Source organism: Epargyreus clarus, unplaced genomic scaffold (genome assembly GCF_041222505.1).
Source record: "Epargyreus clarus isolate Ecla_fem2 unplaced genomic scaffold, WU_Ecla_fem_2.2 ptg000029l, whole genome shotgun sequence".
NCBI classification, from domain to species: Eukaryota; Metazoa; Arthropoda; class Insecta; order Lepidoptera; family Hesperiidae; genus Epargyreus; species Epargyreus clarus.
The window spans coordinates 4353029-4366179 of record NW_027332235.1 but is presented as its reverse complement, the minus strand read 5'-3'; the positions used below and the strand labels follow the sequence as shown (position 1 = coordinate 4366179).

General features: G+C 34.2%; 1 protein-coding gene and 2 non-coding genes across 5 annotated transcripts in view; all 3 read right to left on the bottom strand.

Moving 5' to 3' along the window:
• The window catches only part of tsl (membrane-attack complex domain containing protein torso-like), a 107599-nt gene that overhangs the window by 16359 nt on the left and 78089 nt on the right, over window positions 1-13151 (bottom strand). For all 3 annotated transcript variants that reach the window (XM_073089199.1, XM_073089200.1, XM_073089198.1), the window contains exon 2: window positions 2555-2676. In XM_073089199.1, coding sequence (XP_072945300.1) covers window positions 2555-2661 — 107 coding nt within the window. In that variant the 5' untranslated portion in view covers window positions 2662-2676. The remainder of the gene's footprint in view (window positions 1-2554; window positions 2677-13151) is intronic.
• Window positions 3133-3204, bottom strand: TRNAD-GUC (transfer RNA aspartic acid (anticodon GUC)). Its single transcript has one exon. It is a non-coding gene; the product is annotated as a tRNA-Asp (tRNA).
• Window positions 3647-3761, bottom strand: TRNAL-CAA (transfer RNA leucine (anticodon CAA)). The gene is made up of 2 exons: window positions 3724-3761; window positions 3647-3691 (listed from the first exon to the last, which is right to left on the bottom strand). It is a non-coding gene; the product is annotated as a tRNA-Leu (tRNA).

The window sequence follows — 13151 nt, the reverse complement described above, 5'->3', positions numbered from 1 at the left end:
TTTACGAACAATTTAATTTATTATCTCCAAATATAACTATTGTAGATAAAGAAAATTTAACGTTATTAGGTGCTCCAATATTTGAAGATGCATTTTTGCCCATTATAAATTCTAAATTGACACACTTTGAATTAAATTCGGAACGACTTTACGACATAAAACCGCATATGGCTATCTACATTTTACGCCTTTGCCTATTCGCACCTAAATTCTTGTACTTACTTCGTTGTTGTCCTATTTGGAAATTTCCTACGTTTACTCACATTTTAGACTTATCATTAAAAAATTGTGTGTCCAAAATTCTAAATTTACAATTTGATGATCGTTCCTGGATGCAGGCAACTCTTCCGATTAAGTTCGGTGGCATAGGTATCCGCAGGACGGAAAGTTTGGCGCTCCGGGCTTTCCTGGCCTCTTGTCATAGTACGACTACCCTCATCGCCGACATCTTAAACATTTCTATGGATGATGTTCGGGTAGCGTACATGTCGGAGGCTACGGAGGCCTGGAGTGCTTTATTTCCGTCTGAAGATACCTCAATTATAGACAAAAAAATCTAAACAATACATTTGGGATATGCCAGCAATTAAATCTGTTTTTGCCTGCCTTCTTGAACGATGTTCGGATAACTTCGATAGGGCCCGTTTACTAGCTGTTGCCCAAAGCGAGTCAGGCTATTGGTTACATGCGCTACCGTCTAGTAATATTGGCACCGTGCTGGATCCAGTTACCTTAAGAATTTCTGTAGGTCTCCGGCTCGGTGCCAAGGTATGCGAGTCTCACTTTTGTCCGTGTGGGCAGGCGGTGGACACATTGGGTCGGCATGGCTTGTCCTGTACCAGGAGTGCCGGTCGGCTTTATCGTCACGGGACTCTTAACGATCTTATTCGTCGGGCTCTTGCTACCGTTTCTGTACCAGCGACACTGGAACCTTCTGGTCTATTCAGAGACGATGGCAAGAGACCCGATGGTATCACTTTGGTGCCGTGGAGTCTCGGACGACCCCTGGTATGGGACGCGACCTGTGTCGACACTCTAGCCCCATCTCACGTTGGTAATACCTCTGTGAGCGCTGGGGCTGCAGCCGACCATGCCCAGATACTAAAGCGCCGCAAATATAGTAATATATTGGATAATTATTTGTTTGCGGCGCTTGCAGTAGAGACAATGGGTCCATGGTCATCTGACATGAAGAAATTCATGTCAGATATGTCGACCAGACTTGTCCTCGCTTCTGGTGACCAAAGAGCTGGCGGCTACTTCGCCCAAAGATTGAGCCTAGCAGTGCAGCAAGGGAACGCCGCCAGCGTTTTGGGAACCATGCCTCACACGGCAATTTTAGATGGTTTGTTTTATTTATAGTGATTATTGTTTTTATTCCCCTTTTTTGTATATATTATTATGTACATAAATATAGTTATAATATAGTTATTGTAAATATGTTTCGCTTAATAAAGTTTTTACAACATAGTTGTTATATTATTTTATTATCATGCTATTCAATTTTCACTTTTACCACGCTTTTATTAGCTTGACCTGTATGTATGTATGTAACGGAATCTTTGAACTCGATTTTTACCCACTTATAACGGTCCGATTAATTTAAAATTTTGAACAATTATCAAGAACCGATGACAATACACGATTTAAATAATTTTATCCCATTCACCTGATAAAGATCGTCAGGAATCAGGATTAACGATTTGACTTGTGCGATTTTAGCGTGTTTTTTAAATCAAATCAAATCAAATCAAATCAAATCAAATCAAATCAAATCAAATCATTGACTTTGCTTAATATAGGTATACAGTTGTTATATCCTCAAAATTGACCTCTATATTACACCTCTTAGAGGTATGCAAAATTTTAATTAATACATAATTGTCTTATTAGTGAATTTAGTTTATAAACTATAATTATTTTAAACATGGGTGCACTTTACATTGTTGTTATAAGGTAGAAATAGATGGGACGGTGATGCCGTCGGAGTTGAAGTACAGAGGTTTCACTTTTCAAATAACACGATGTACACTAAGACCCAGACAATAAATCTAGCGCGTCAGACTGTTATGGTGACCGCTGTGCCATAAGTCCATAACGGTCGCCTAAACGTACAAAATATAGACAAGTAAATAGAGTAAAAAAAAACCTTTTTTTATTTAATTTAAGTTTATTTATTTATTTACATGCCAACAGCAACACACACAATACATTATATAGTACTTAAAAGTACACTATAGTAGTACATATTAATAATAATAAGGCTCGTATGAGTGCCAATTATAGGCATGAACAACGTTTGTATATTAGTTCATATTTTTAATTTGTATGGAACAATTCGAACCATAATAAATAAATACGTAATAATATTGTAAATAATTAAATATAAATTGTCATACAAAATAACTGTATACTGAAATTTGTATTTTTGTTAAAATACAATCAAACTGCAGTAAATACTTCGATAGGTGTTTTTAGGGCCTCGCGATGGCCACGAAGCCTCACTTTATTTCTTTCGTCCAACAATGAACACCGGTAAAGTCTGACCACTCACCTCATAAAAATATTGATGGACTTGCCCACCGCCAGCTCGGAGTCGAGGGTGGTGGCGGCGCGGCACAGTGCAACCGCCAGCAGCAGCACTGTGACCACACGCACCATCACACCGCTTGCCACCTGCAAACCAACAATATTTGTGATTAGTTTTGTAACATTTAAGTTTCAAAGATGTAATCCACGCGGTAAGCGGTCACAGCCGCCCGTAGACATACATATGTATGTAACGAATTTCTTATAGAAGTCGAACACAGATGCGATGCCTTTTATGAGAACGAAGATCGGCTCATATTACGAGTATAAGGTGTACCGGCATCCACAGTCCACACCCTTCTACCGAAAACCAAGAAGTACTTTACTCTGATGATATAACTTTTCTGGTTTGTTCTTTTTTGTTTTACAAAAAAAAAATGAATAAATTAAATTTAATGATAATATGTAATTTCGTGTTTATAAGTTGTTTCAGAAATTTGACAAAATAATCTTATAAAACATTCTTTAAATAAAAATGTATAAATAAAGCAAGTATAAATATTTTCGAATAAAAAAATTATAATTTATTAGATTGTAAAAAAACTCCCCGGCGGGGAATCGAACCCCGGTCTCCCGCGTGACAGGCGGGGATACTTACCACTATACTACCGAGGATTATTTACAATGTTTGAAATTATAAGACAATTTTTGTACAAAGATTGAGTACGAAAATTTTATAAGTTTAGAAATAAAATATTATATTAATAGAAAAAAACATAGGGAAATTACAGTGGAAAAACATAAGGAATTGAAAATAAGCGATATAAATTGATTTTGTAAACAATATAAAAATATTTTATTTATATAAATATTACAACCCTTACATAAAATTATGATTCTGGTAACTAACAAAAGCTATAAAAGAAGATAAAAAAACTTTATTCATTATAATTTTAGTTATTTTTTGATTACTGTAAATTTTTTTATTTCTTTTTTTTAGTTTAAGTTATTATAATATTGTAAATAATTAAATATTAATTGTACATTTTCATGTTATAAAGATAAAAAACTAATATTACAAAAACCTAAAAAGTTGGTTAAAACCGTAAAAAGAATTTGTCAGAAGTGGGATTCGAACCCACGCCCTCAGAGAGGACCAGAACAGCTCATACCCGTTTTCCAGGCAAGGATTACCTTGAGTCTGGCGCCTTAGACCGCTCGGCCATCCTGACAGTTGGTAACACACGCGAAATAACCGTACACAAGCTGGACGGATTAGTTCCACGAAACGATGTTAGATGGCGCTGTTCTGAATATAAATGAGATTGTTATCTTCTTTATAACAATAACCACAGACAATGACTTCAACGCAGTTTTATCTCTTTGCAAATAATAATTTTGATCTTTTTCGGTTAAGTTTTTTTGTTACGAATTTAATTATTAATTTTATATCTGTCAACTAGATGTCGCTACGATATTAGTCTTTGGCTGCAGGACATAGGGCTTTCAGGTAACCATAAAACGGACGATCCTTTCAGCAAAAATATTCATATAATTTAAGTGTTAAATATTATAAAATTTATGTAAACAGTGGATCAATAATTTTATACCACTTACATTACGTAAAATATTACACAAAAATTATAACCAAACATGGAAATTTGTCATTTTCTGCCTACTACAAATGGGATGGAATCCATTTATTAGTAACGGGCTTAGTAGATAATAAACGTGATAAGCAAGTATTTACTGGCATGTTTTTTCTTATCGTAATAATTTATTATCATTTGTATGACAAAATCAAACTGAATCTAAAACTCAAATAATTGCCTACTAATAGATAACTTTGCAAAAACTATTTTAACATTTAATACGTACAACAAATTTGCGAAACTTCCATCTTGTTTTTCCATCGAAAAGCGCGCCGAAAAACTACCTGTCTACATGACAGCTAGTGCTGGTCATTAACAGTAGTGATGTGATGTGATGTGATGTGTCTTACACTACTTATACGCGTATGTACATTATCGTAAATATCAACATTTCGAAATTTCTTATTTACTTACGTTTCATCGTAAAAACACGGCATATAGATAAAGTTAAAAGATGCGTAAACAACCACTATAATAAGCAAATAAGGACAATCAGATTTAAATAATGAAATATGAAAACTCAATGCACATTTTCCAATTTTCACGCTTTCCAATTTATTCTATTGTAAGACATAATAACGATTAAGTGTATTATTATAAAAAACAAAACGCCAGTCGCGCGTAACGCTTGACTAACCCTTGACCGAGATTCATCTCGACAAAATTACACCGATTGTGTTCTAAATTGCATTAGATAGTGATGTACTGTCGAGAGACTGGTCTATTGAATCTAGAGTAGAGTTCGAGTGTCCTTAATACAATTGGAAAGGAAATCACCAATTTAATAAGAACAAGATATGTATTATTTTTTATTTAATTAGTTTTTAGTTTTTATAAATATGTTTCTGAATATATAATTTGATCAAAATTAAATATTTTCGCCATTGATTTATATTTTATATTTAGTATTTATAGTAAATAAAAAATATTGATAAAATATAGATTATAAAAAATTTCATTAATCAAATATATTTTAATAATTTTGCTAAAACATATATAACTTCTTACGTTCATAAGTATCTACACACACACTTTTTTATTATTGAACACATGTCAAACCTAGATTACACTACATTACACTGATTGTATTCTAGTAATTGTATTAATTACTGATGTACTCACAGGAGTCGTTTCGAGACGAGACTACTGTACGTAATCTAGTAGTTTCGAGTGTCCTTAACAACAGTTGAAAAGGAAATGACCAATTGATTTATATTTTATGTGTGCAGTAATAAGGAAAATATAGACTATTAAAAGTTCAATATTTGTATTTAATATTGTTTGGTAATAAATTGGGAAACCCCTCAAAGATAACCAAATTCATCAGAACTGTCAATATACATTTCTCACACAGGCACAAAGTGGTACCTACACTACGGTCACCACAAATTATGTTTCCCGCTCACAAAAATTGATTTTTTTTAATATAAGAGTAGCAGACGAGCATGCAGTCCACCTGATGGTAAGTGGCTACTGCCGCCCATGGACATCTGTAATCAACCACAGATAGGATTAGATATTCCTACCTGAGGTCGGCCACAGATGCGCCGCTACCCCTGAGGACTAAGCTGGAACGCCTCGGAAAAGTCTGTCTCCCTTACCATACCCTTCAAACCCGAACACAGCAGCGCCTAACACTGCTGTTATTAGGTAGAAATAGGTGTGGCGGTGGTGCCGCCGGAGTCGAACTACAAAGGGTTCTACCACCTTCAAATAGATACCGTCTATAACGAAAGAGAGGTAATTAGAATAGTTCCCACTAAATATAAGATAAATCTTAATGTTCTCCCTAAGGAGCTCTGCGAGTGCATCCCTTGAGATCTGCGCTCTTGTGACCATTCCCTGTCTACGACGTTTGTACACACACACGCATCTTCTATGTGTGTGTCAATTAAGTAGTTATTCCCTTCCATGTGTGCATCAATTAGAGTTTTATTTGACCATTTTTCACGTTTTATTTGACCACGTGGAATCCGAATTATATTGATCAAAAGATAAGTCGAAGAATTTGAATATTGAGTGATCTGCTTATTCTCGAATTCAAGTACCGAGTCTCAGTATTCAAGTATTTTGAGTGCCCCTCGATTATATCAGGGTTTTGGGATTGCCATATTTACCATTAAATATAACCAAATAAAAAATAGAAAATTCGAAGGTGGTAGAACTCTTTGTGGTTCGACTCCGGCGGCACCACCGCCACACCTACTTCGGCCTCATAACAACAATTTTAAAAGCCACTGTGTTCTGGTTTGAGGGGTGTGGTAAGGGAGACATACTTATCCGAGGCGTTTCAGCTTAGTCCTCAGGGGTACCGGCGCTTCTGTGGCCGACCTCAGGTAGGAATATGTAATCCTATATGGGTTTGATTACAGTTCATGGGCGGCAGTAGCCACTTACCATCAGGTGGACTACATAATCGTCTGCTACTCCTATTATAAAATATATAATAAATCTTAACTGCATATTATAAAAAAACAACTATTTCTGCCTACCGCTATGTATGTCAGCTGTATGTAAAACAGTAGGTACAATAGTAACGTGACGGTACTTTACAGCTCTTCACTACGCTTAAACGCAATTCGCTCAAGACCGTCTACGCAAACTGGGACAAGATCGTGTCTTAATCTAATGAATTTCTATGTGATTATCGTAATTATAATTGGCAAGTCTGCAAGCGAGTTGCCAACAATTGACAAATGTTTCTACCAAACATTTGTCACAGTGTAGCTATAAAGAAAATAGAGTAGTCAGGTAATGTTACAATACCTAGAAGATTGTCAAGTTACTATTGTATTGAGTAAAACTAATCAATGGATCGACGAAATTAGTAGAAATTGTCGAAATTTAGATTTATGCATAGAGTATTTTAGACTTCTTATAGATTTTGCAATTTTTGGTAATTACGGTAACATAAGCATGTTTAATTGAACTTATAATGTTTTAAGGAAGTATTTTTAGCCTTACACATTAAACAATATGCCTAATATTAAAAATGAAACATTCGGTATAATACTTGTTTTTACAAAACTTTATAATACAATACATTTTCCCGAACCAGAGAATTATGTAAATATTTCTGAAATAAATTTTCCACGTATTACTAAAACTTTCTCATTCTAATCTATTTTTTTCTCCTCTCCTTTCGTACTTCCTTTTAATTTCTGGGGGTTACTACCATCTCTTAAGACAATATCTATTATTTTAACCATACATTGAAATTTCGTACCACGACCTCGTCAAAGTAAGATTGTTTTTATAACATTACAATAAGCAGTTTTGTTTCATGTCGGTCGAAATTATCATTCTTTATTTTGCAGAAAATTTAAATTTGCAGGAAATTTAAATAGCAAAGTATGACAATTTCAGTTGGTTTTAATACAATGGATAAGCGAAAAATAAATAAGGGTTTAAGTTTGTTCAACTGCGTATGACGGAATATTTTACTGTTTTAAGGAGGTCGTGGTACGAAACAAAATAATGTTGATGTAATATTGAAATAAAAGTTTCCTGAACCATTATGCTTTTTAAAAGATGGTGGTAGGCCCCCTTTAACTATGCGGATTTATTCACCGTAGAATTAAGACATACAATCACTCAAATATAAATTAACCAGAGAAAAAATAAATCACCTGCTGTCTAGTTAAACGTTATCCGTGCATAATTAGTAAATGTGCCTATAAATAACGAAAGCAATGAGCATTAATATTACATCGTTCTATTTGGGTACCTGCATATGCAGACGTGCTTGTGTTGCAAGACTGCGTTGAGTGCAGGGATAATTACTGCATTTAGGTGCATCAGTGGAGAATGTTGCCCGTCGGCTTTGTGTTATTATTTGGATGGAAATAAAATGTCGACTAAATTCAAGAATTGCTTTTTAGGGTACCGTAATCAATGGGTACACAAGGCTATGATTAAGCCTTCGTTGTCTTTACGTTTGTCACAGAGCTCTATCTCTTAAAAATATAATTGTGTAAGCAAGTATATATTGCAATAGTCGCTATAACAAAGAATACTAAAAATAAACACATTTTTTTAAGAAATAAAATGTTTGCCTCTGTTTGTGATTAAAAAAATACATACCTAATACCTTTTCCAAATGGGTCCATGTTCATCTGACATGAAAAAAATCATGTCAGATATGTCGACCAGACTTGTCACTGTTTCCGGTGACCAAAAAGCTGGCGGCTATTTTGCACAAAGATTAAGTGTTGCCGTGCAGCAAGGAAACGCCGCCAGCGTTTTGTGAACCATGCCTCACATGGCAATATTAGATGGCTTATTTTATTTATAATTTTCTTGTATATTTTGTAAATAAGTCCCTTTTTTAGTTTATAGTTTATTTTATTACTTAAAATTTCATATATGTAGTAATTATAATTGTAAATAACATAGATATAATATTTAACACCTAACAATTATAGCATTTAATGTATGTAGAAAATTAATAAATTTTGCAAAACAAATATTCTTCATATGAACAATAAAAACTTTTGTCTATAGGAATACATTATCGAGGATAGGTATCTACATCTTATATAGGATTCGTCTGGTGCAATTTTGACTACATTTGGCCTATTTTATAGACTTCATTCAGTCGTAATCAACTTAGTGAACGATCAATATTATGGTGGTCCAATGCCATTACACAATACATACGTATGTGAAGTAACACCCGCATATGTAACTGAAAGTTAATTACGAATAAAATACTAATGACACGACATTTTACAACTAAATTAATGTATACAAATAAATAAAAGTAATCTCGTAAATTTTAATTCTGCTTTTAAAATAATTAGAGCGATCATGTCCAATAAAATGTAATTCAATTACGTTATCATTACACAATTTTACTATCAATCAGTTGATTGGTTGTAAATGCGTTTTGCAATCAACAACAAAATGTACAACTAAATCAAATAGAAGTGTCTGTAATTTGAAAATAACAAATTTTCTAAGATCAGTGATTATTTGGACTAAAGTTGCTTCACGTTTAACTTTTTATTATTGTCCAAATTGTATTAACTGTCCGATTGGCAGTATGACTTAATTGGAAACTTTTGTACCAACTTTGACGGAAATTTCATCCTATATTATAAGACTTTTCTGGTGAAGAAATCTATGCGTAATATTGAATAATTATTCGCCAAGTACGAGTCGAACTCGCACATGGACGCTTCCGTACCACCAAATGTTTATTTTTTTATTCATTTTATTATTTTCAACAATACTAAGTTATATGAACCAACAATAGATGGCGTTGGGGTGATGATGAATGATACGTGGTCTACGTATAATCAAATTAAAATAACTGCATTAAAATATGTTTTATGGTTCTTATTTGTATTTATTATAATGCCAGTTATAGTAGTAAACGAATTGTAAAAATATCAACCGTCTTCCTAGTACGGTTTAACAGTTAGATCGAAAAATGCCGAAAAATACCGGTTTGTTGTATACCCTTTACTATTCAACTTTATTTTATTTTTAGTTAATTATTTGTTTTTATAGCGGCCACCGTAATGCATCTCCTGTAAAAAATTCACGTCTATCTATTACGATTCCGGAGATATAGCCTTGTGACAGACGGACAGACAGCGAAGTCTTAGTAATAGGGTTCCGTTATTACCCTTTAAGTACGGAACCCTAAAAAACCGAGCAACAGGAAGGGTGCTTTGTGCTTACTCCTTGGGGATAGCAGTGCCTATTTATTTTGCAATTCAATTGCAAACAAAAAACCATCATAAGTATATTTACTAATCAACATTAATATAAATTGAAAATAGCTGTAATATTAAAAAAATCGAAGTGCAAACGTCATCTAAATAACTTAAACCTTGTGTTTTTCGAAAACCCCCCCCAGTTCTCGTGTTTGCATTCCTAAAGCGGATGGATATTTATAGAGCGTGCAATGACAACAAACGCGCCCTCGCTAGAGCATCTGGTGTAGAGTCAGCAAAAACGGTAACTAATTTTACCTGAGTTTAATATTGTCTCTATGTTCTTAGATATGACAACAAACGCGTCCTTGCTAGAGCGTCTGGTGTAGAGTCAGCAAAAACGGTAACGTATTTTACCTGAATCTTATATTGGCTAAGTTGCCGAACACTACTCTAAGTAGCCTATGAGTTTTACGGTAAACTTTAGGATTATATTGGGAAGTTTTCAGACAAATATTTCGGATAAAATACGTTTTAAATAAAAGTGGTAGATTTAGTTCGATTGGAGTAGGGCCTCCAAAGGCAGAGTCAAGCAGTTTGAAGGTGAGGGAGACTTACATGAGGAACTCTAACAATTTGACCTGTCAGTTACTAACACATTCATTTCTGTCATAAATCAGTTCCTGCATTTCAGTGGAAGGGTGAGGATGTAGGCTGAGTTACGTATGATGCCATCGTCTTAGTTCTAGGGTATGACAACCCCTTTTCTATATGGAGTTAGTTGGTTGACTATATGATCACTCACTACTTCAAATTGACAAAAAATACATAAAAAAAACGTTATTATTAGACTTTAAAAATAAAACTAACTTCTTTGCCGACGTTACTTTACTAGGATTACAGGACTTAACGCATTAGCATCGAGGTTCTAATTGGAAGCAGTGTAAACACGAGATCTTGTGTTGGAAATAACTTGCTTTTGCCCGTAGATAATATGTAAATTAGGCTATTAGGTTTATGATAGTAACAATAAAGCAATATTGCATAATTGCGTTTCGCAGTGTTTAGCGTGGATTGTGGTTTAAGTAACTATTATCTTTTTTATGATATTGAAGTAGATTTTTTACAATCTAAGTGGCTATTAGATGTCTGTAATAAGGTTGATAGCAATGATAGCCTAAGTAACAAGTAACGGAATCTTTGCACCCGATTTCTGTCCACTTTGAACGTTCAGTTTAATTCAAAATTTTGAAGAATTATCAAAAACCGATGACAATACACGATTTCAATAATTTGATAATAACCATTTAATAATAACCATTGTCCTTATCGACATCCTCAGGATTAACGATTTTCGAGGCGAGATTGTTCATGCGCCTTAGAAAAAGTTAATCCGAAGTCACTAGATTGCAAACAATTATTGCTTTTTAGTTTCAATAAGGTTGTAGTAGAATACTGTTATATCATAAAGAAAAAGTACGAATTGGTTAATTTCATGCACCTTTGAGAACTTTTAAATAAATCTCTCAGGTGTGTATTTCATACGTTTTCCTTTACCGTTATGACAAGTGATAATTAATTTGTAATATGTACATAACAATCTGTTGTACATGCCTGAGATTAGAGCTTTGACCACTTACCGTCGGCAGTACTTCAAGCTTATTTGCGACTTAAATCTTATATATAAAATTATCGTGTCACAATGTTAGTTACCGTACTCCTCCGAAACGGCTTTGCAGATTTTCACCAAATTTTATATGCATATTCAGTAGGTCTGAGAATCGGCTACTATCTTTTTTTTATACCCCTAAGTGATAAGGGTTGTTCACCCTTAACTTTTATATTTATATGGCAACACAACGTTTGCCGGGTCAGCTAGTTTTATATACAAAGAGTAGTAACCTCCTTTGGGAAGTCGCTTAAAAATTGAATGTATTTGTTCAAACCAATATTAAAGGTCCGTTCTGATATAGTAACAACTAATATAACTAAATTGGTTAAATCCGATATCTGTAGAACGTTAACCTCGTGTTTAGCATTTTAACAGGAAACGTGAGTCATCGCAGGATTCGTGGCTGTCTACCTGTCAGAATGTTCCTTGCTTTTTAAATACCTTTTGGAAATAAAATGTGTATGATTCAGAATATACCAAGTAACTTGACAAAGATTTTTGATATTTTTGTGACCATTGGAATTAAGTTTCGAAAATATTATGTAAAAATTAAAAAAATAACTAGGTTTGTATAATTTATCCTTTATACTCGTACGTCTATTGGGTATTGCCGCCAGTTCTATAATATACATCTTAGATGGGTACAGCCACCTATGGCCCTCTGTTTTTTATACTATTGGCGTAGAATGCGAGCATGCAGTCCACCTGATGGTGAATAGCTACTGCCGCACATGGACATCTGTTATTAACACCAGATATGATTCCTACCTGAGACCGGCCACAGATACGCCGCTACCCCTAAGAACTAAGCTAGAACGCCTCGGAAAATAATGTCTCCTCATACCACACCCGATATCAACCCTAGATAAAATAAATAGTCGTACTTGAAACCGTTCACGTATGCGTTGCTACCTCAGGACTAAGTAGGACCTAGTAGAGTAGGTATCTCCTACATAAATAGGGTATGTAGGTATGTCGGTAGTTTGTAGTCGACGTTTTACTAAGTTCCCACAGGAAATCTTAAACGCTTGTTTATAAACAGAGCGATAAGACGAATGTGAAAGTAAGCGAAAAATGATAACACAGGCAGAACTGTTGAAATACGGCCTTGTTTTGAGTGTGAGATTACTGCGATTACATGTGTATTGCACTTTGAACGTGCAATCATATTGATATGTTTGAATTAATTTATGAGGAGGAAACTAGTGTAAAGTCTATGTCATTGTAAGTGCGTTGTTTTCTTGGATACATATGAGGGGATTGTCTCAGTCCTAAGAAGTGGCTGTGGATGTGACTGGCCTTAAGTAGAACCCTTGTTTCATATGGAGTTGGTAACAGGTCCATAGGCGTCTGCAGGCTCGTTTGTGACTTTGTTCTTATAAAAAATAAATATAGTTTAAAAAAATATAAACACGCTTTAATGATAAAATCAACTAAAAAGTAACAATAAAATAAATAGAATAAATTAAGGAACAGTAAATAGTATAATTGTGAAAAAAGCGTGTGGTGCTCAATTTACCAGTTTTCGAAAAGCGCAATGTACAATGGTAGAAAATTATTAAAATCGTGTATTGTCATCGGTTTTTGATAATTCTTCAAAATTTTGAATTAAATTGAACGTTCAAAATGGATAGA